The following is a 22,364-nucleotide window of genomic DNA, read 5'->3' on the forward strand; positions in this document are numbered from 1 at the left end:
CCTCTCTCATCCGTCCCTACTCTTGTGGGGCTTAAGATCGTGTGTGTTTTGATGCGCTTGTTGGTCTGTCTGAGCCAGTGCCTTGGGAAAGTATTCAGACACCTTGACTTTTCCCACATTTTGTTACATTGCTGCCTTATTCTAATATTGATTTTTAAAAATCCTCATACCCCATAATGAAAAAGCAAAAATAGGTTTTTAGAATTTTACAAATGTATTACAAATAAACGGAAATAAGTATTCACACCCTTTACATTCACACCGATTACAGCATCGAGTCTTCTTGGGTTTGATGCTACAAGCTTGGCACACCTGTTTTTGGAGAGTTTCTCCCATTCTTCTCTGCAGATCCTCTCAAACTCTGTCAGGTTGGATAGGGAGCATTGCTGCATAGCTATTTTCAGGTCTCCAGAGACGTTCGATCGTGTTCAAGTCTGGCCTCTGGCTGGGCAACTCAAAGACATTCAGAGACTTGTCCCGAAACCACTCCTGTGTTGTCTTGGCTGTGTGCTTAGGGTCGTTGTCCTGTTGGAAGGTGAACCTTCACCCCATTCTGAGGTCCTGAGTGCTCTGGAGCAGGTTTTCATCAAGAATCTTTCTGTATTTTGCTCTGTTAATTTTTCCCACAACCCTGACTGTGCAATGCTCCAGTTGGTCTGTCTGAGATTGTCTATACAGTGCCTCCGGAAAGCCGCTACTGCCGAAAAACATCTCACAGCATGATGCTACCACCACCGTGCTTCACCGTTGGGATGGTGCCAGGTTTCCTCCACACGTATATCTTGGCATTCAGGCCAAAGAGGTCTGAAAGTTTTTAGGTGCCTTTTGGCAATCTCCAAGCAGGCTGTCATGTGCCTTTTACTGAGGAGTGGCTTCCGTCTGGCCACTCTACCATAAAGGCCTGATTGGTGGAGTGCTGCAAAGATGGATGTCCTTCCGGCAGTTTCTCCCATCTCCAGAGGAACTCTAGAACTCTGTCAGTCCCCATCGTATTCTTGGTCACCTCCCTAACCAAGGCCCTTCTCCCCTGATTGCTCAGTTTGGCCTGGTAGCCAGCTTTAGGAAGAGCCTTGGTGGTCCTTAACTTCTTCCATTTAAGAATGGAGGTCACTGTGTTCTTGGGGACCTTCAATGCTGCAGAAATGTTTTGATACCCTTCCCCAGATCTGTTCCTCGACACAATCCTGTCTGGTCGCGCTACAGACACTTATTTCGACAACATGGCTTGGTTTTTGATCTGGCATGCATTTTAACTGTTGGGCCTTTTAGACCGATGCGTGTGCTTTTCCAAATCATGTCCAAATCATGTCAAATCAACGGTCTGAATACTTATGTAAATGTCATATTTCAGGTTGTTTTAGAAAATATATAAATATACAATTCTAGAAACATGTTCTTGGTTTGTCATTATGGGGTATTTTGTGTAGATTGAAGGGGGGGACAATTGAATCAATTTTATAATGCTGTAACGTAACAAAATTTGGATAAAGTCAAGGGGTCTGAATATTTTCGAAATGCACTGTAGAGTCGTGGCCAAAAGTTTTGAGAATGACACAAATATTAATTTTCAGTCTGCTGCCTCAGTTTGTGTTATGGCAATTTGCATATACTCCAGATTGTTATGAAGAGTGATCAGATGAATTGCAATTAGTTGCGAAGTCCCTCTTTGCCATGCAAATTAACTGAATCCCCAAAAACATTTCAGCCCTGACACACAAGGACCAGCTGACATGCCAGTGATTCTCTCGTTAACACAGGTGTGAATGTTGACGAGGACAAGGCTGGAGATCACTCTGTCATGCTGATTGAGTTCGAATAAGAGACTGGAAGATTCAAAAGGAGGGTGGTGCTTGGAATCATTGCTCTTCCTCTGTCAACCATGGTTACCTGCAAGAAAACACGTGCCGTTATCATTGCTTTGCACAAAAAGGGCTTCACAGTCAAGGATATTACTGCCAGTAAGATTGTACCTAAATCAACCATTTATCGGATCATCAAGGACTTCAAGGAGAGCGGTTCAATTGTTGTGAAGAAGGCTTCAGGGCGCCCAAGAAAGTCCAGCAAGCGCCAGGACCGTCTCCTAAAGTTGATTCAGCTGCGGGATCAGGGCACCACCAGCACAGAGCTTGCTCATGAATGGCAGCAGGCGGGTGTGAGGTCATCTGCACGCACAGTGAGGCAAAGACTTTTGGAGGATGGCCTGGTGTCAAGAAGGGCAGCAAAAAAGCCACTTCTCTCCAGGAAAAACTTCAGGGACAGACTGATATTCTGCAAAAGGTACAGGGATTGGACTGCTGAGGACTGGGGTAAAGTCATTTTCTCTGATGAATCCCCTTTCCGATTGTTTGGGGCTTCCGGAAAAAATCTTGTCCGGAGAAGACAAGGTGAGCGCTACCATCAGTCCTGTGTTATGCCAACAGTAAAGCATCCTGAGACCATTCATGTGTGGGGTTGCTTCTCAGCCAAGGGAGCGGGCTCACTCACAATTTTGCCTAAGAAGACAACCATGAATAAAGAATGGTACCAACACATCCTCCGAGAGCAACTTCTCCCAACCATTCAGGAACAGTTTGGTGACGAACAATGCCTTTTCCAGCATGATGTAGCACCTTTCCATAAGGCAAAAGTGATAACTAAGTGGCTCGGGGAACAAAACATCGATGGGGGGGGGTCCCATGGCCAGGAAACTCCCCAGACCTAAATCCCATTGAGAACTTGTGGTCAATCCTCAAGTGGCAGGTGGACAAACAAAAACCCACAAATTCTGACAAACTCCAAGCATTGATTATGCAAGAATGGGCTGCCATCAGTCAGGATGTGGCCCAGAATTTAATTGACAGCATGCCAGGGTGGATTGCAGAGGTCTTGAAAAAGAGGAGTCAATACTGCAAATAGACTCTTTGCATCAACTTCATGTAATTGTCAATAAAAGCCTTTGACACTTATGAAATGCTTGTAATTATACTTCAGTATTCCGTAGTAACATCTAACAAAAATAACTAAAGACACTGAAGCAGCAAACTTTGTGGAAATTAATATTTGTGTCATTCTCAGAAATTTTGGCCACAACTGTATATTGTTATATACAACCCGGGAATTTCAGCAGTGTTTTTTGGTTCAGTTGTTATCCGTTTTTAGCAGTTTGATAGCAGTTTTAAGAGTTAATTGTATTAACAAATGACAGGACAATGATATCAAAAGTGAGTATTGCATTTTGAAAATATTCTTCGATTGAATATGGAAGGTTATTTTGGTGCAATGAACAAGTGATTTTGTGTGTACTCATTCAATTGTGCTTAGAGATTTGGATCAAACCATTTTGATCTATTTTGATTTTGGTGCTTAGAGTTAAGAATGTACTACATACTTGTGAAAATTGCACCAAAGTGATTTTAAAAAACTATGTACAAAACACAGAGATCAGGTCACAATACAAAGGTAAATGCCTGGTTTTCACTTAAAATGGAGGTCAAACACAAGCCCCAACAGCCAAATACTACATTGAGTCTATATATCAATGCATGCCTTTATTACCAGGAGAATAGGTCCTTGTTGTGTCTGCTATTCCCACAATGCAATCAACTCTAAGGTGGTGCTCTGTGAGGTAGGTGAGTCATGCAGTCTCTTGTCTGTGTGTGTGGTGATGCTCAGCTGGATAATGTCTAAAGGAGCTGACAGGGTCTCTCTGAGGTCACACTGGTATGCTTCATCCAGATGATCGGTTGCCATGGAGATCACTTATTCCAATTTGTGAGCATGACTGTGGTGGACAGAAGGGGGTAGGTGGCCAGATGGGGGATACAGGGACAAAGAGTTGGATATTGAGATGAAGAGAATTGCTTGCTTTTTATCTGACTTGGCTCTGTTGGCTTCTCTTCTCCCTCGCTCCCTCTCTCCTGTCAACTCTGACTGTCTGGTTCACTTTGCTCTCTGGTATCTAATGGTATTGGGTACTCTAACAGATTAATGAGGTGTCTGTTTAATCAATGAGCCTTGCTCTGGCATGACCGGGCCTTCCTACTGGAGAAGGAGGGAATCATTAGCTCTACTACAAACAGTGTAAATGTGTGTTTGTGTACAGAACATGTTGGTGAGGTGGGGGTGGGTAAGTCTATTAGATACGCTATATATTCATATGACTGAGTGAGGTGGTGTAAATATCTGTAGATGTGACCAAGAGTGATAGTGTTTATGGATTGATACAAGGTCACAGACTCTGGAGCATACAGTAAATATGAATGTATGTATGCAAGAAGAAATAGAGAATGTGTGTGTGTGTATATGGTGAGGAAGACTGCAGAAAGTGTGTCTGTGTTTGCAGGTGTCATTGGACTACAGGGCTGTGGAGGAAAATGAGGTCATGATGTTTAGGATGAAGATCTGAATACAAATTAAGCTTTGTCTCACACACACAAACTGTCTCTCTCCATACAGTGCATAATAAATTTCAGTCAACACCTAAAAAATGTTGCTCAATTTGTATTTTCTTACATCTGTGTTTTTCCATCTGAGCGTGTAGCTCATAAGACGGGTCAAACATCAGCTTGTGATTTACCCTCTTCTTTACTCTCCTGTAACCCAGTCACTGAGGACAGCAAACAAATCCTGAACAACTTCCAAATGTTTCAAACCGTCCAGCTGTGTTTGTCCATTGTTTTTCACTGGTGACATTGAGCCGGGCTTCTGGACCTTGGGTCAGAAGGAGACAACCTTACGGGTCCAAAGAGGAACGTAGGATAAAAGGATGAGGGTAGGGTTAGGGTTGAACCGGATGTGGACATGAAGCTAAAGTTAGGGTTTGGTAGCCTCGTCCCAAACCAGGCTTGACAAGACTTGATTTTGGAGGTATGGCAATGAGACTAGGGTTCGGCTTGAACTGGGATGTTGACATGAAGCTAGGGTAAGGGCTGACCTAGCCTATGTTTAACCCCTAGCTCAATCCCAATCCTAGCCTAGATTGTATCGTAATTTATATACTGTGGACAGGCTCTGGTTTGCTTTGTTTCAAATGTCTGTGGGTCCAGCTACCTGTGAAGGGCCACTGGCACTAGCTGTGAGATTTGTGAGTGTCTCTTGTTCCCCCATGTGGTTGAATTAATAAACACACTATAGAACAAATGGCGACCTCCATGTGTGTACTGTGCCTATGACCCACTAACGTATACTCACGTTATGATAATTATAGAGAGAAATGCCAAATTGTTATCCATCTTAAACCACAACAGCGTTGCATGAAAATGTGACATTTCACTCAGAACTCTTTAAAATGATCTTGGTAGCATAGCTAGCTATAGCAAGCTGTTAGATCACCTACACCAGGGGTGTAAAACTCATTCCATGGAGGGACTAGTGTGCTGCTAGACAACTAGGTGAGGGGAATTCCTTACTAATCCGTGACCTTAATTCATCAATTAATTACAAGGGAGGACAGAATGCCCGCAGATATTTTTCCATCCCTCTGTGGAGTTTGACACATGATCTACACAGACAGTGCAGGGAAGTGACTGTCTGTCTGCATGGGCTGCCTGGGTTTAGGGGAGTGGGTGCTCTGAGAGGTCAAGGGGCTTCAGTAGACCTTAAATCAGGCTGCCCCTGAAGCCTCTTGCCTATGTCATCTCACCTTTGATTTGCTCTGCTCTGTGTTTTGGTCTCCTGCAGGGCAGGGGCATTCCCAGGCTGTGTGTGGGGGCTCCAGGGGCATTGGCAGGGCTGTATCAAGGCTGCTGGCAGAGAGAGAGAGGCTGCAGGGTTGTTGTGGTGTCCAGGAACCAGCATGCTGCTCAGGCCACTGTGGCGTCCCTCGATGAAGGTACAGTATAATACCTGCAGGGGTGTCATGCACCTGTTTGTTGGGCTCTTCTGTTCACATTTTCAAAACCAGATGATGAGCCTAGTGCCACACTAACTACTGTTGTTAATTAAATACAGCTCTAATTTTCTGTTAACCTAATGCTAAATCAATCTCATGTTCTAGCTGACCATGTGGGCTTTTGTTGTGACGTCTCCAAAGGAGAGGAAGTGCAGAAGACGTTTAGGATTATCCTGAAGACTTGTGGAAACATTTCATACCTGGTCAATGCAGCTGGCACCAACAGGTATGTGTGACTGAATGAATCAGTACTCGCATAGGTTAGTTTCATACCTTCAGTACTCCCATGGCAGTCTTATGCAGGTGAGCTTGCATGTGTAAACGTTTTTTTTTTTTAAGAACTCGTGTGTATGCACCTTGGGGCGGCAGGGTAGCCTAGTGGTTAGAGTGTTGGACTAGTAACCGGAAGGTTGCAAGTTCAAATCCCCGAGCTGACAAGGTACAAATCTGTCGTTCTGCCCCTGAACAGGCAGTTAACACACTGTTCCTAGGCCGTCATTGTAAATAAGAATTTGTTCTTAACTGACTTGCATAGTTAAATAAAGGTAAAGTAAAAAAAATAAACCTCCCTGTCTGTGTGTGTTCAGGGATGGTCTGTTACTGTGGACCAGGCTAGAAGACATGGTGGCTATGCTTCATACCAACCTACTGGGGAGCAGGTTGAGCTGCAAGGCAGCGCTACGGAGCATGCTCCACACTCAGGGAGGAGCCATTGTCAACATAGGTACTGTTACTGCATGTACAGCCCCTTGTCATTATTTGAGATATCAGATGCATTCAATGTTGCAGTTTGGCCACAAGGTGGTGGTTGTGGTCCAGGTAATAAACACAATTTCCCACTTCACTTTACCTTGAGTTAACCCAATTACTGTGTTCATGTTGAAGAGGAACGCAGGTCAGTGTGTGTACAGTGCCAGTAAAGCAGGTCTGGAGGGCTTCACTCGCTCTCTGGCCAAGGAGGTGGCCTCGCGAAACATCACGGTTAACTTGCTGGCTCTGGAACTGTCTCTTCCTGTCTCTGCTTATTCTCCTCAACTCCTAGCCTTTGCCCTAGTCTGTTTATGATTTTGTCATCTCTGTCATTGGCATGCTAAATTAGAAACAGTCTTGTACTGTACCTAGGAAATTACTTTCCACTGTTCTCTTGGCTCGAATTTAGTTCTGTCCTGATCCTGTCCCTCCCTTCTCTTCCGCTAGGTTTCATTGGGACAGACATGACAGCGGGGCTGGGGGAGTAGGTATGAACCATCTGTTTTTAAATATCTGCTTTTTATAAATATCTGCTTTGAATCAGATTTTTAATATCTTCTTTTCGTCTACTCAAGCTCATGTCTTTTTAACTGATTTTGGAGTGTACTTTTTAATTCGGATTCACCTTGCCTTTGAATGTGAGGACATTAGTGCTGAGCAGAATTACTTTAATTTCATTTAGTTTTTTTTTTTTTGTGAGCCCAACGCGCCGTTTCTCTAGAGAGAAATCAAATCATTCGCTAGAGAAGTCAAGAGCTATGTAGGAGGCCGAGGTGAATGGAGTTGTAGCAAGCAAATATTCAACGTAGTTCACTGCAGAAATGTGGTAATTAACTACAATGACCATAATCCATTTCACCTGTTCTTACCGGCTCAGGTCAGAGACGCATACACTTTTACGCCTACTATACGTTAGGTTAGATGTACACAGACCGCATGAGAGAGGAATGTGCACAACGTCGAGGTTGATAGAGGCTGTTTGTGAAAGTAGGCCTTATCTACTTTGAAGAACTAGTAAAATGATTGTCAGACAGCTCTGCAGCATACTTTGGCAAACTAGCCTAGCTAAATAGGATGACTAAAGACAGTAGAATATGGTATTGCAGAGATTTGAAATTGTATCTCATCTGTTATTTCCTCCAGTGGATAAACATTGCATCTCACTGGAGAGTGCTAGTCCCCTCACCCAGCTGGTACTCACCAGTCACATACATTTACATGCCATTAGAAGCCTTCATGGATCTGGTGCATCTGCGCTCAGCTGCTGTCTGCCATGTGAGCTGTAATCATGGTGTTATTTAACCTAAGATCAAGGTGGAGACAATTTAAACCTGAGATCAAGGTAAAATATAATTCAATAAGATTTTACAATAAAGAATGGAATGTTCCCTGTGATGGATAATGTGGCTGCTGAGTACATTGGTGTGGAATTGATTTGTCCAGGGTCTCCTTACTCAACATAAACACGGTAACTCCAGACTTAGATTTTTTATTATCTTTCATAAACTAACATTATATCAGGAGAACATTCCATATACAGGCACAGATTGGCATATAAATCAAAAAGGTGTCCATATGTTTGAGTGACCAGTCATGGCAGGATGAAACATGATCTGAACAGATACAGCAAGATATGCCCACTTGATAATACAGTAGTGAAAGAAAATATATAATTACTTATTTCAATACAATTCTGTGCATATATTCTCCCTTCTAAACAGTTTATAATTGTCAAAAATAATTGTCATAAGTGCCTCAGAAAAATATGGACAGATAGTGATTGAAAAAGGCCCAAGTGATCTTTTAAGGCAATATAGTTTTAAAAAGTGTGATATTTTAATACAGTCAGGATTATGTTTTGTCATTGAACATTAGAGAAGATACATCATTTATGTCAAGTTTCTTGGGAAAGTAAATACAGAGGTTTTTTTTCATACAAAAATAAAGCAGACCATCTGTAGTGTGTGATCAATCCACTGAAGCCATTTTTGGGACTGTCTCATGTGTTTGTGAAGATTTTAAACTGAAACATAAAAGGAAATAAATGATCTCCAGAATCTGTCATAACGGTCATTTTCTTCATCATTTCATCAACATAATCCATTGCTTTGTCATCTTCTCACACTGAATTCCATTCTGAAAAACTTGCTTTTGTCTGTCCTTGATGTATCACACAGTTCACAAGCGTTGAAGTGACTGTTGACACTGGGCTGAGACAGATCTTGTGGGCCTCCTGGCCCAGGATAACCCCTCATCCTGTCCCTGTTATAGTCAACCTTCACATGCCAGTACCTCCTAGCATGTCACAGACCTCTCCATCAATCAATTACTGAAGTTACTATGGTAACACAAAGCTCTCAACGGTGTCTGCATCATTCAGCCAACATTCTCTTTTTCACAACTCATCTAAAGTTACTAAACAGTTTTAACTTCCAAGGTCATTTGACCTGACAAAAAAACAGAAGCGTAAAGTAAGTAAGGCCCGGCCTTGTGCAATATCTATGGTAATTATGATAAATGTTGAACCCGACAATGCTGATATCTAGGGTATTGTGCTACTTGTAACAACAAAAAAATAGACATTGCTGATATCCATATTGTGCTATGTTACCCAGGCTATGCTGTGATACCCATATAAAATAATAACTTTGTGTTTTGGGGTCTCTTCTGGGAAACATGTGCTCTTCCCATGCTTTGGATTTTCCATTGCAGATCCAAAGTCTGTCCCGTTTCTAAATATCTCTGTCCCTACAATTTGGTGCCTTTGTTGAGGGAGTATTTCATAAAACGTCATCCATTTACATACAGCGTTACAAATGGCAACATTGTAACATGCATAATAATGCTACTTTCAACTTGAACTTTAAACCTTTAATTATAATTGTTACAGAGAGATCATGTGAGATATCTCAGACACTTCAGAGGTGAACACACTTGTGTGTGGTAATGGCAGTTTTACAATCGAAAATAAACTTCAATGGCCGCTCAGGGTAGATTCCTCTGCTTTAATGGTTGACAAAAGGGAATCATCTGATCCTAAATTGGGATCCATGTTTGATTGACACAGATATTATGGGGTGTCACATTGCCTGTCATCCATCTTCCAGGAAGGTATCTGTGGCCTTGTCGTACAACACCTCGGATGGAGGGGGTTACATTTACCCCTATGTCTGGGGAGAACGGGGCGGAACAGGGCTGGTACTGGGGTCAGGGGTTAGTTTTAAGGCATTACATTAGGGACTTGTTTGGGCATGTGGTGCCCCCGTTGGTCTCTACAGGTCATCACTCTCCACCAGGCCTCCTGGCTGCAGGGGGCTGGAGTCGGGGAAGAAGGCTGCCTTCACGTCCAGTCCTCTCTCTGTCAGCGCTGCATAGCGACTTGTCGACGGACGCACCTTCTTAGGCTTGGGAGTGTTGGGCTGCTGCCACTGAGCTGAGGAGAGGAAAGAGGGGGAAGGAGTATATATTGATATAGATATAGATTTTTTTGCAGTTTACATTGGGTCCTGTGTGTTTGTCTGGGGGACTTACTGTGGACGTCGAGTCGTGCAGTGCTGGACACAATGCCAGCCTCGTTCTTGGCAGACACTGTGTACCAGCCAGCATCCTCCTTCATGGCTGGTTGGATGATCAAACACAGATAGCCACAGTTGTCCTGGTGCATGCTGGGAAAAAAATAATTCAACACACACCCTTAGGACCGAGTTTCACCGAATGTTGTCAGATCATCAATATCTTTATCTTTAAGCATCTCCAGTTTAGAGACGCTGCTTACCAATGATATTGGTATTCTATTTGAATTCTATTGGATTTATGTAATACAAGCCATAGACGGTGAGTGGTAGTGCAGTCTTACCTTATCCTGTCTGTGTTGTGCGTGAAAGACTCATTCTCTTTCTTCCAAAAGATCTGTGGGTAGGGAACAGCCGACACACGGCACTCCAGACGCACCGGGTAACCCTCGGCAACACCAGTGTTCTGCAGCTTCTCGATGAACGAAGGGGCCTTGTGCATCTCTTTGGCTGGAGACGAGAGAGACCAAGGTCAATCATATCAAACTATGATGCATTGTGAATAGTACTACATTATTTGAATCAACAACTAAAAGTAGACGAAGTGTTTTTTATATTTGAGAAGACATCTGAAATATTGTGACAATGTTTCAATGCTGTTCATCTGTCTATGCCTATACACATATGTACTGTATGGGTGTCTACCTGCTACAATGAGTTCCAGGTTGAAGGAGTTCTGTCCAGCGCGGTTGCTGGCGATGCAGGTGTAGACGCCTGCATCACGGCTGGACACGGGCTCGATGACCAGCGAGTGGACGCCATTCTCCCTCACCAGCATCTTGTGGGCGGAGTCAGGACGGATGGTCTGACCATTCAGCTGCCAGATCAGGTCTGGTGTGGGCAAGCCACTCACCTAAAGGGGGAACACAACAAACACTCAATAACTCATTCATCACATTGTGTTTATTTATACAATAATGTTTTGGAGCTGGAGCATGACAGTGTTTATTTGCAGGGTAAATGTGCTGGTATTTATTTGCATTGTGAGTACGGTATTATGGTGTGTCTCTGTCTGCAGTGTGAGATCAACAGTGTTTTATTGTCGTTTGTCTAGAGTCTCCCGGTCGCATGCATGTTTTCTCATGGGAACTGCCTGGCCTGTGAAAGGACCTGCCTCTCTTTTCAGCACCCGCTGCATGCCAGAGAAACCCTACACCTGCCCCTCCTTCAGTTGTGCACGGTAGAGCCCACCTGTGTGTGTGTGTGTGTGTGTGTGTGTGTGTGTGTGTGTGTGTGTGCGTCCTTGTGTGTATGTGCATGTGTATGTATCCGGCCTTGAGTGTATTAAGTGCTAGAAGTACAATTAAGTAATTTGTTGTTGAACATTCATGTAGTACAGTTCCTGTAGTCCATTTTGGGCATGGAAAGTTTGAAAACTACAAATAATTCTGAAGTAAATATCATTGACATTAAGAGCCCCAGGCCACTGGAGACTCACTCTGTTTATTTTGTTATAGCGTGTGAATTCCGTGTATGGTGCTGTTAGGTTTTATTACAGTTTTGTAACATAGTTTTCCAATTGTCTGACTGCCGCAGGCTGCAGAGGAACGATTAGTGACCGAGGGAGAAACAGAGAAAAGGGAAGGCACAGAGAAAGAGAAAACAGAGGGAGGGAGAGTGTGGAGGGAGAAATAATGGCAGAAAGAGTGAGAGAGAATCCTCTTAATCCTAGAAAAATGACACTAGCATTTCCTCTCCTCACTCGCTCTGAGCCATTCATCATGGAAGAGGAGATGAAATATATAGCCGCAATTATTTCTTCTCCAGTATATGGAATGCATAGGGAGGATGCCTTTCTCAGGCCCACAGACACTCCTCATCACTGACAGAGAGAATTCCAGAATGGCTCTGCACTCCTTTCCTCCATGTTCTATGACTTACTATGTGCTCAACACCAGGGTTCATTTTGGAAAGTTGGAATGTTCCTTTTTTGAATTCTTAGAATCTGTAATGCTTCCAGTAATTGGATCCAATAATTCCAGTAATTAAAAACACTCTTCCCGAACCAACAGGCCAACAATGGTAGAATCCTAAAGGTGTAGCTGTAGTTTGAGGTCAAGAAGGGCTGTGTTCAGGGGCCGTAGTCTCACCTTGCAGTCCATCCGGCAGAGCCTACCCTCCTGGACGATGAGGTCACCAGGCGCCTGCAGGAAGTGGGGGCGGAAGTGACGCTCCTGGATGTTCTCGTTCTCATCACCACTGTCTCTGGACCGAGACCTGGGTCTGAGGGGAGAGAGAGGGGAAGAGAGGGAGGGAGGGAGGGAGAGTGGAAGAGAGGGAGGGAGGGAGAGAGAGGGGAAGAGAGGGAGGGAGGGAGAGAGAGGGGAAGAGAGGGAGGGAGGGAGAGAGAGGGGAAGAGAGGGAGGGAGGGAGAGAGAGTGAGGGAGGGAAGAAAAGAAAGAGCAGAGGGAAGACAAAGGGTAAAAAGGAGAGAGATGAAGAGGGAGGGGAGGCACTGATGGATATCTTAAAAGGCTTCACTCAGGCAGACCGGATATGAAAGCCTTATCTGGGAGTGGATCATATCAGGTTATTGGATTGTTGTGTGTGTGTTTGACAGTTCATATATTTGGGAGAGATATTTTATTGAAAAATCATTGCACAGATCAAGAACCAACAGGTGTTTCCACCCACTCACACTACACTATTCATCGAATATAAAAAAGTCAACACAAAAAGTTTGATTTAATACTCTAATATCAACAGAAGTGTACTGTAAACCCTGTATGCATAACTCTTTCAATATTTTATAATAGCGGTATCTTAGGACAGATGTTCATACACCTGGTGTATTGACCATTTATTGTGAATGAGTGCGAGTCTGTACTTGCACAGTACTGATGCATTAAGGCAGTCCAGATGGCAAATAATAGCCAGCAAGAACACTGCCAACACATTTCTAAAGCCCATTATTAATTATGAATAATAGCCAACAGTGTTCGTTTGTCCTTCTTCTCCCTGTGTCTGTCAGGCAAAATGACTGACAGCCATCGTGCCTGTCAGTCATCGTGCCTGTCAGTCATCGTGCCTGTCAGTCATCGTGCCTGTCAGTCATCGTGCCTGTCAGTCATTGTGCCTGTCAGTCATTGTGCCTGTCAGTCATTGTGCCTGTCAGTCATTGTGCCTGTCAGTCATTGTGCCTGTCAGTCATTGTGCCTGTCAGTCATTGTGCCTGTCAGTCATTGTGCCTGTCAGTCATTGTGCCTGTCAGTCATCGTGCCTGTCAGTCATTGTGACCTTACCTGCGGATGTGTCCAGGTGCAGAGCGCTGGCTCCTCCCCCTCTGGTTCACTGCCTGGACCATCATCCTTCCAGTACAGCTCACCCTCCCCTGAGAGAGAGAGAGGGGTTATCTCCACCCTGCTACCACAAAAATACTTCCACCCTGCTAACATACAGCAGGTAAACGCAAGTATTTCCCATGACTGTGCCTCAAAACCAAATGTCTACCTGAACCACCACTCCACCCTGGACTTGAACAGCCTTTAAGACCAGGTCTGCCCACCTTCGTCTGGACCCTAAAGGGCACCACCCTCAACCGCAGCCCCAACACCTCACACAGGAGCAACAGCTCAACAGACACCCCGCCCAGACCAGCGAGACGCCCAGACTAGCGAGACACCCCTCCCAGACCAGCGGGACACCCCTCCCAGACCAGCGGGACACCCCTCCCAGACCAGCGAGACACCCCTCCCAGACCAGCGAGACACCCCTCCCAGACCAGCAGCAAATTTGGTAGAGCAGACCTAACTCACTCTATTAAATGAATCAAAACAAGAACATTTTACATTTGGCTATTCAAAAGGAAATGATTTCAACAGAGAAAAATGTCCTCCTGTGTGCTACCTATATCCCCCCCACTAGAATCCCCATACTTTAATGAAGACAGCTTCTCCATCCTATAGGGGGAAATTAATCATTTCCAGAACCTAACACCCTCAGCACATGGGGACAAACACCTACCTGGGGGTGACAGTATTCCGTCCCCCATATGCCCCCCTAGGCACAACTACGACAACATAACCAACAAAAACAGGTCACAACTCCTGCAGCTCTGTCACACACTGGGTATGTGCATAGTCAATGGTAGGCTTCGAGGGGACTCCTATAGCTCATCTCTTGGCAGTAGTACTGTAGACTACTTTTTCACAAACCTCAACCCAGAGTCTCTCAGAGCGTTCAGTCAGCCCACTGACACCCCTATCAGATCACAGCAAAATCACTGTCCACTTGAACAGAGAAATACTCAATAATGAGGCATCAAAGCCAAAGGAACGGAATAATATTAAGAAATGCTATAGATGGAAGGAAAGTAGTGTGGAAACCTACCAAATACAATTAGGCAACAACAAATTCAATCCCTTTTAGACAACTTCCTGGAGAAAACATTTCACTGTAATAGTGAAGGCGTAAACTTGGAAGCAAAAAACCTAAACAGTATATTTGACCTCTCAGCTTCCCTATCAAATCTAAAAATGTCAAACAGAAAACCGAAGAAAAGTAACAACAAGGACAAATGGTTTGATGAAGAATGCAAAAACCTAAGAAAGAAATTGAGAAACCTATTCAAACAAAAAGGGACCCAGAAAATCTGAGTCTACGCCTTCACTATGGTGAATCACTAAAACAATACAGAAATACACTACGGAAAAAGAAGGAACGGTATGTCGGAAATCAGCTCAATGTAATTGAAGAATCCATAGACTCTAACAACACTAAACAAACAACAACACGAAGAGCTATCTATCCAAAATGGCGATGTATGTATAAACCACTTCTCCAATCTTTTTGGCTCTATAACAAAGAGCAAACAGCAAAAACATATACACTACCGGTCCAACGTTTTATAACACCTACTCATTCAAGGGTTTTATCTTTATATTTACTATTTTCTACATTTTAGAATAATAGTGAAGACATCAAAGCTTTGAAATAACACAAATGGAATCATGTAGTAACCAAAAAAGTGTTAAAACAAATCTAAATATATTTTATATTTCCGATCCTTCAAATAGCCACCCTTTGCCTTGATGACAGCTTTGCACACTCTTGGAAAACACCAAATTGAGAAAAATAGATTCTGCAAAAATATCCTTTGTGTATAACGAAAAACACCAAATAATGCATACAGATCAGAATGAAGCAGATACCCTCTAATGATCAGAATCCAGAAAAGAGCAGTTAAATTCTACAACCACCGAAAAGGAAGCGATTCCCAAACCTTCCATAAGAAAGCCATCACCTACAGAGAGATGAACCTGGAGAAGAGTCCCCTAAGCAAGCTGGTCCTGGGGCTCTGTTCACAACACAAACAGAGCCCCAGGACAGCAACAGAATTAGACCCAACCAAATCATGAGAAAAGATAATTACTTGACACACTGGAAAGAACAAAATAAACAGAGCAAACTAGAATGCTATTTGACTCTAAACAGAGAGTACTCAGTGGCAGAATACCTGACCACTGGTACTGACCCAAACTTAAGGAAGGCTTGACTATGTACAGACTCAGTGAGCATAGTCTTGCTATTGAGAAAGGCCGCCATAGGCAGACCTGGCTCTCAAGAGAAGACAGACTATATGCACACTGCCCACAAAATTAGATGGAAACTGAGCTGCACTTCCTAACCTCCTGCCAAATGTAAGACCATATTAGAGAAACATATTTCCCTCAGATTACACAGATCCACAAAGAATTCGAAAACAAACACAATTTTGATAAACTCCCATATCTATTGGGTGAAATACCAGTGTGTCATCACAGCAATTTGTGACCTGTTGCCACAAGAAAAGTGCAACCAGTGAAAAACGAACACCATTGTAAATACAACCCATATTTATGTTTATTTATCTTCCCTTTTGTACTTTAACTATATGCACATTTGAAATGTCTTTATTCTTTTGGACCTTTTGTGAGTGTAATGTTTATTTCACTTTTATTTATTATCTACTTCACTTGCTTTGGCAATGTTTCCCATGCCAATAGAGCCCTTGAATTGAATTAATTGAGAGAGAGAGGGAGCGAGAGGGCGATATAGAGAGACGTTTGCTTGACGTTTATGACTGGTCATACTCAACTAAAGCCCATGTCAGAGAGGAAGTACAGAGAAGAACAGTGTGTTAAAGTTGGCCAGTCTGTTGGAAAGGCAACGGTACGTGAACTCTCGACCCTCATGAAGGCTTTAGTGATTTCATGTCTCACCGACGCCCGCTTCCCCAGCTGGCTGGAGACCCTTTTCTTCTCCACGGCTCCATTATTATGGAACTAATGATTGCTAACAGTGCCAGCACCACTGACTGGTCCTGATAATGTCTGTTCATAGATACAGTATGTCCCCTGTGTACAGCAGTTTGTTGTGAATGTGTGTGCAGGGTTTTCTATATGGGGTATGAGTCAGTCAGGTCCTGTGTGTGTTGGGTGGGTCAGGTGTTCTCACCTCAGGGTTACCAGCCATAATGGTGTAGTTGCCGTCATCGTCCAATGAGGCGGCGGCGGTGTGGAGGTTGCAGGTCCCGTCAGCGTCGCGGCTGATCCTGTAGTGTTCACTCCTCTTAGAGATCTGCTTCCCATCCTTAAACCAGTAGATCTATAGTGGACAGGATAGACACAACACAGAGTTACACAATGACCTATAGGAGCAAAGAGAAAAGAGAGTATATTATTATATTATACTGCAATCCCCCCTCTATCGGCCCTCTCTTTTTCTCTCTCTTCCATTCATCTGATGCCTGTCATCACCCAGTCATGACAGAAGCCCTATGAGCTAGGTAGGGATAGGCAGTGGTGGACTCGGATGTTAGTACACCAAGCCTGGCCCTTATAGAAAATCACTGTACATATACCTCAACCTACTACTAACAACACTACACATCCTCAACTCCCAATTATCAGAACAATACTGTATGTTGGTACATTAAACATTTACACCATATAACAATACACCCTGAATAAAGTGACAGTAATATTGACATTAAGAACGGCTGATCAGTGTGACCTCTGACCTTTGGCTTGGGGTCTCCAATGACCTTGCAGGAGAAGGTGACGGGCATGCCCTCGAACACCTTGTAGTGTTTGAGCTTGCTGTCGAAGAAGGGCACCACCCCGGTGCCGGTGGCATCCTCGTCATGCTGCACATCGTCGTCAGACTCCTCCACTGGAGAGCGCTCCAGACGGAACTCGATCTCACTGATCAGGCGCTGCTCAAAGCTGGACACCTTGTACTCCTGCAGAGCACACAGAGAGGAAGCAGGGTTAATGCTGGTTGATGGAGCTCAATGAGCATCAACACAACTACAGGAAGAGACGGAAATCAGAGGAACTGGATCACAGAAAGAACTGATGAACAAGAAGCACACTCCGCCACGAGCATTTTGTGTCACTCATGCATGAATTCATTGATTCTTTCATTCATTCAAGCACAACAATTCCTTTTTCTCACATATACCCAGTTTCTCCCTATTCCCTCTCAACTATATCTCTATTCCTCCCTCTTTCTGTCTATTCCTCTCGCTCTATCAATTCCTCCTTCAGTCTCAATCTCTCACCATCCTGGCTCGGGCTGTCGAGGCAGAAGCAACATCTGGAGAGTAGTGTGAATTGACTGACAGATAATTACATGCCCAAGACACAGCTGCAGGAGTCTCTTTGTCTCTCTCTCTCTCCCGTCCTTAAATGCTTGTTATAGTTTTCTCAGTTTTTCGTTCACTCGCTCATGCACGTACACAAACAAGAGATATATATAGGACATGTGACACGTAACACACACACAGCAACAGGTTCATCTCATAGTTATAATGTCAGTGAACCATGTTCATATTAGTATCTCATGTCAGGGTGGTGTTGGGAACAAACTCATGCATGCTCCGATATTTGATTAACATATCAAAAGTGACCAATTAACAAACACTAAATTAATCAACATGTACATTAAAGTCCCAGTGCATTTGAATTTCTTGTTTTATTTACATTTCCACACTGAGGTTGGAATAATACTGTTATAGTTAATAAATAGACCAATAAGAAATAGGGTTCCAAACCTCTCTTCCAATAACAGCTAGTTTTCAGTCTTTACTAAGACGCTATCTTTGTTTCTATTTTAATTCATTTTGTACAATGTTAATAGAAAATCACAATAAGGTACTTAATTGTTCCCCAGAAATAACTTGATATTTAGATTTTTTTAAACGTTGCATTGGACCTTTAAAAGTGCCAGACATGTACAGTGACAAAGCCTTGGACATGCTTACTCGCTTTTTCATGAAGAGCATTGGTCAGTAATTGTGTACAGTCAGCACTGGCTGAAGACTACAGCTGGTCAAAAGCTCTGTAACCACCACAATGACCATAACAGAACCATGAATGAACCTGGTTAATCAGCTTTTTGTCAAATGTATGTACACTACTTTTCGAAAGTTTGGGGTCACTTCGAAATGTCCTTGTTTTTGAAAGAAAAGCACATTTTTTGCCCATTAAAATAACATCAAATTGATCAGAAATACAGTGTAGATATTGTTAATGTTGTGACTATTGTAGCATGAAACCGCAATTTTTTTTTTGTGGAAAATCTACATAGGCGTACAGAGGCCCATTATCAGTAACCATCACTCCTGTGTTCCAATGGCACGTTGTGTTAGCTAATCCAAGTTTATAATTTTAAAAGGCTAATAGAAAACCCTTTCGCAATTATGTTAGCACATCTGAAAACTGTTGTCCTGATTAAAGAAGCAATAAAACTATAAAATAAGACATTTCTTCTGGAACTCGTCAGCCTATTCTTGTTCTGAGAAATGAAGGCTATTCCATGTGAGAAATTGCCAAAAAACTGAAGATCTCGTACAACGTTGTGTACTACTCCCTTCACAAAACAGCGCAAACCGGCTCTGACCAGAATAGAAAGAGGAGTGGGAGGCCACGGTGCACAACTGAGCAAGAGGGCAAGTACATTAGTGTCTAGTTTGAGAAACAGATTCCTCACAAGTCCTCAACTGGCAGCTTCATTAAATAATACCCGCAAAACACCAGTCTCGATGTCAACAGTGAAGAGGCAACTCCGGGATGCTGGCCTTCGAGGCAGAGTTCCTCTGTCCAGTGTCTGCGTTCTTTTACCCAGCTTAATCTTTTCTTTTTATTGGCCAGTCTGAGATATGACTTTCTTTGCAACTCTGCCTAGAAGACCTGGACAGTTTTATTGCTTCTTTAATCAGGACAACAGTTTTCAGCTGTGCTAACATAATTGCAAAAGTGTTTAATGATCAATTAGCCTTTTAAAATGATAAACTTGGATTCGCTAACAAACGTGCCATTGGAACACAAGAGTGATGGTTGCTGATAATGGGGCTATGTAGATATTCCATTTAAAAAAAGTCATTTACAACATTAACAATGTTTACACTATTTCTGATCAATTGTATGTTGTTTTAATGGACAAAGAGCTTGCTTTTCTTTCAAAAACAAGGACATTTCTAAGTGACCCCAAACTTTTGAGCAAAAATAAGTTATCCTTATCAGTTCATTCCCAGGTTTCAAGGTCGGATCCTGCTACAGTCAGAGGGTGTGTGAACACATCTAATATCATTATTATCAGTGTGGCTTTGTTGAACGGCTTAAGATTGGGGAGTGACCACACACAGTGAGTCAGAACACAAGAGAAGAGAAGGAAGGAGAGAAAGAGGCTTGAATAACCTTTTGAGGGACAGATTCTATGTCAGATGAACTGGAAGCCTGTGAAGAGAAAAGAACAGAGGTGTGGTCTCTGTGTTACTGTATGATGTCATGTCCTGAGGTCCAACCGCACACCAAAAGATGTGTATAATTACCTGCATTCACACTAAAGAGTGTAACAGCACGATCAGTCTTATACAATATATTAACAATATGACTGTAACCACCATTTCCACAAAACACACACATTTCCATATAATTTGCTCTGAATTGGAACGTGCAATTGTGGCTTTTATTCTCAGGCAAACTCACAGCCTCAGGCAGAGTGGTGGCCAGACAAATCTATCAGACAGGGAACCAGGTTCAGTCCCATGGTCCTCCAGGCAGCCAGAGCCCAACATCACGACAGGATAGCAGCCTAGAACAGCCTGACCTAAAGACCACCGCCACTGTCTGCAGCTATGAGAGGACAAACCCTGTGCAGCTCACTTCTAGAGTCTGTTTACTTTGCAGTGAGACTTGGCTTTAGTCAATGAAACAAATCTGTGTGTGTTCTGTACTGAGGTTTTGTGTTTAGTAAATCTTGAAGACTAAATTTGTAAGATAATATTTCCAGTTATAGCCTATATTTTATACTTCATCACATTGGTGTGTGACTGCAAACTATGACTGAATGTGTAGCTGAATATAGGTCATACACATGCAATAATACAGTGAGCTAAGGTGTAGCACACAGATGGTCTTCCTTGGCGTGCCTACAGTAGCAGCGTACCTGTGTAACTGGCTCCTCATCCTGCTGCTGTGTGTTTAGTACTGTGGCTGCGTTGTCTGCCCCCAGCAGCCTGCGAGCCATCTTCTCCTCATAGGTTAACCTCTGAAAGCACCGATTAATGGGTCAGCTGGGGTTAGTGTGTCAGTCGCAACAGCAACACACACTCATTACAAATATTAAGACATGGTCTTCTGGAGATAAATGGTTGTTAATGAAACTATTAACACTATGAAATGGATGACATGGAAAAATATTTTTGGGACTCAAAAAAGCTGCTTGTCTGTGATCATATCTGTAGTATAGTTACGCTATGTAGTATGTATGTCTGTGGTATAGTTACGCTATATATTTATGTAGTATGTATGTCTGTGGTCATATCTGTAGTATAGTTACGCTATGTAGTATGCATGTCTGTGGTATAGTTACGCTATGTCAGGATATGTACTGTATGTCTGTAGTATATTTATGCTATGTGTAGTATGTATGTCTGTGATCATATCTGTAGTATAGTTACGCTATGTAGTATGTATGTCTGTGGTATAGTTACGCTATGTAGTATGTACTGTATGTCTGTAGTATATTTATGCTATGTGGTATGTATGTCTGTGGTCATATCTGTAGTATAGTTACGCTATGTAGTATGTATGTCTGTGGTATAGTTATGCTATGTAGTATGTATGTCTGTGGTCATATCTGTAGTATAGTTACGCTATGTAGTAGGTATGTCTGTAGTATAGTTACGCTATGTAGTATGTACTGTATGTCTGTAGTATAGTTATGCTATGTAGTATGTATGTCTGTGGTATAGTTACGCTATGTAGTATGTATGTCTGTGGTATAGTTACGCTATGTAGTATGTATGTCTGTGATCATATCTGTAGTATAGTTACGCTATGTAGTATGTATGTCTGTAGTATAGTTATGCTATGTAGTACAGTTATGCTATGTAGTATGTATGTCTGGTCATATCTGTAGTATAGTTAGCTATGTAGTATGTATGTCTGTAGTATAGTTATGCTATGTAGCATGTATGTCAGTGATCATTATGTATGTCTGTCTGTATATAGTTACGCTATGTAGTATGTATAGTATGTCTGTAGTATAGTTACACTATGTAGTATGTATGTCTGTAGTATAGTTATGCTATGTAGTATGTATGTCTGTATCATATCTGTCTATGTAGTATGTATGTCTGTAGTATAGTTATGCTATGTAGTATGTATGTCTGTAGTATAGTTACGCTATGTAGTATGTATGTCTGGTATAGTTACGCTATGTAGTATGTATGTCTGTGATCATATATGTAGTATAGTTATGCTATGTAATAGGTATGTCTGTGATCATATCTGTAGTATAGTTACGCTATGTAGTATGTATGTCTGGTCATATCTGTAGTATAGTTACGCTATGTAGTATGTATGTCTGTGATCATATCTGTGGTATAGTTACACTATGTAGTATGTATATCTGTGGTCATATCTGTAGTATAGTTACACTATGTAGTATGTATGTCTGTAGTATAGTTATGCTATATAGTATGTATGTCTGATCATATCTGTGGTATAGATACACTATGTAGTATGTATGTCTGTAGTATAGTTATGCGATGTAGTATGTATGTCTGTAGTATAGTTACGCTATGTAGTATGTATGTCTGTAGTATAGTTACGCTATGTAGTATGTATGTCTGTGGTCATATCTGTAGTATAGTTACACTATGTAGTATGTATGTCTGATCATAT

The 22,364-nt window shown here is 42.5% G+C and overlaps 1 protein-coding gene and 1 pseudogene across 2 annotated transcripts in view; one reads left to right on the forward strand and one right to left on the reverse strand.

The window, feature by feature from the left end:
• The first annotated feature begins 1,879 nt into the window (after positions 1 to 1,879).
• On the forward strand, positions 1,880 to 7,107 carry LOC135511473 (carbonyl reductase family member 4-like; annotated as a pseudogene).
• A 985-nt stretch (positions 7,108 to 8,092) lies between these two features.
• LOC135512995 (palladin-like) overlaps positions 8,093 to 22,364 on the reverse strand; it is a 98,291-nt gene continuing 84,019 nt past the window's right edge. For both annotated transcript variants that reach the window (XM_064935584.1, XM_064935586.1), the window contains 10 exons: positions 20,623 to 20,724; positions 19,872 to 19,910; positions 17,192 to 17,413; positions 16,627 to 16,776; positions 13,434 to 13,522; positions 12,282 to 12,414; positions 10,837 to 11,044; positions 10,476 to 10,641; positions 10,151 to 10,284; positions 8,093 to 10,052 (listed from right to left, as the gene is read on the reverse strand). In XM_064935584.1, coding sequence (XP_064791656.1) covers positions 9,892 to 10,052; positions 10,151 to 10,284; positions 10,476 to 10,641; positions 10,837 to 11,044; positions 12,282 to 12,414; positions 13,434 to 13,522; positions 16,627 to 16,776; positions 17,192 to 17,413; positions 19,872 to 19,910; positions 20,623 to 20,724 — 1,404 coding nt within the window. In that variant the 3' untranslated portion in view covers positions 8,093 to 9,891. The remainder of the gene's footprint in view (positions 10,053 to 10,150; positions 10,285 to 10,475; positions 10,642 to 10,836; positions 11,045 to 12,281; positions 12,415 to 13,433; positions 13,523 to 16,626; positions 16,777 to 17,191; positions 17,414 to 19,871; positions 19,911 to 20,622; positions 20,725 to 22,364) is intronic.

The sequence above is a fragment of the Oncorhynchus masou genome, chromosome 24 (genome assembly GCF_036934945.1).
Source record: "Oncorhynchus masou masou isolate Uvic2021 chromosome 24, UVic_Omas_1.1, whole genome shotgun sequence".
Lineage (NCBI taxonomy): Eukaryota > Metazoa > Chordata > Actinopteri > Salmoniformes > Salmonidae > Oncorhynchus > Oncorhynchus masou.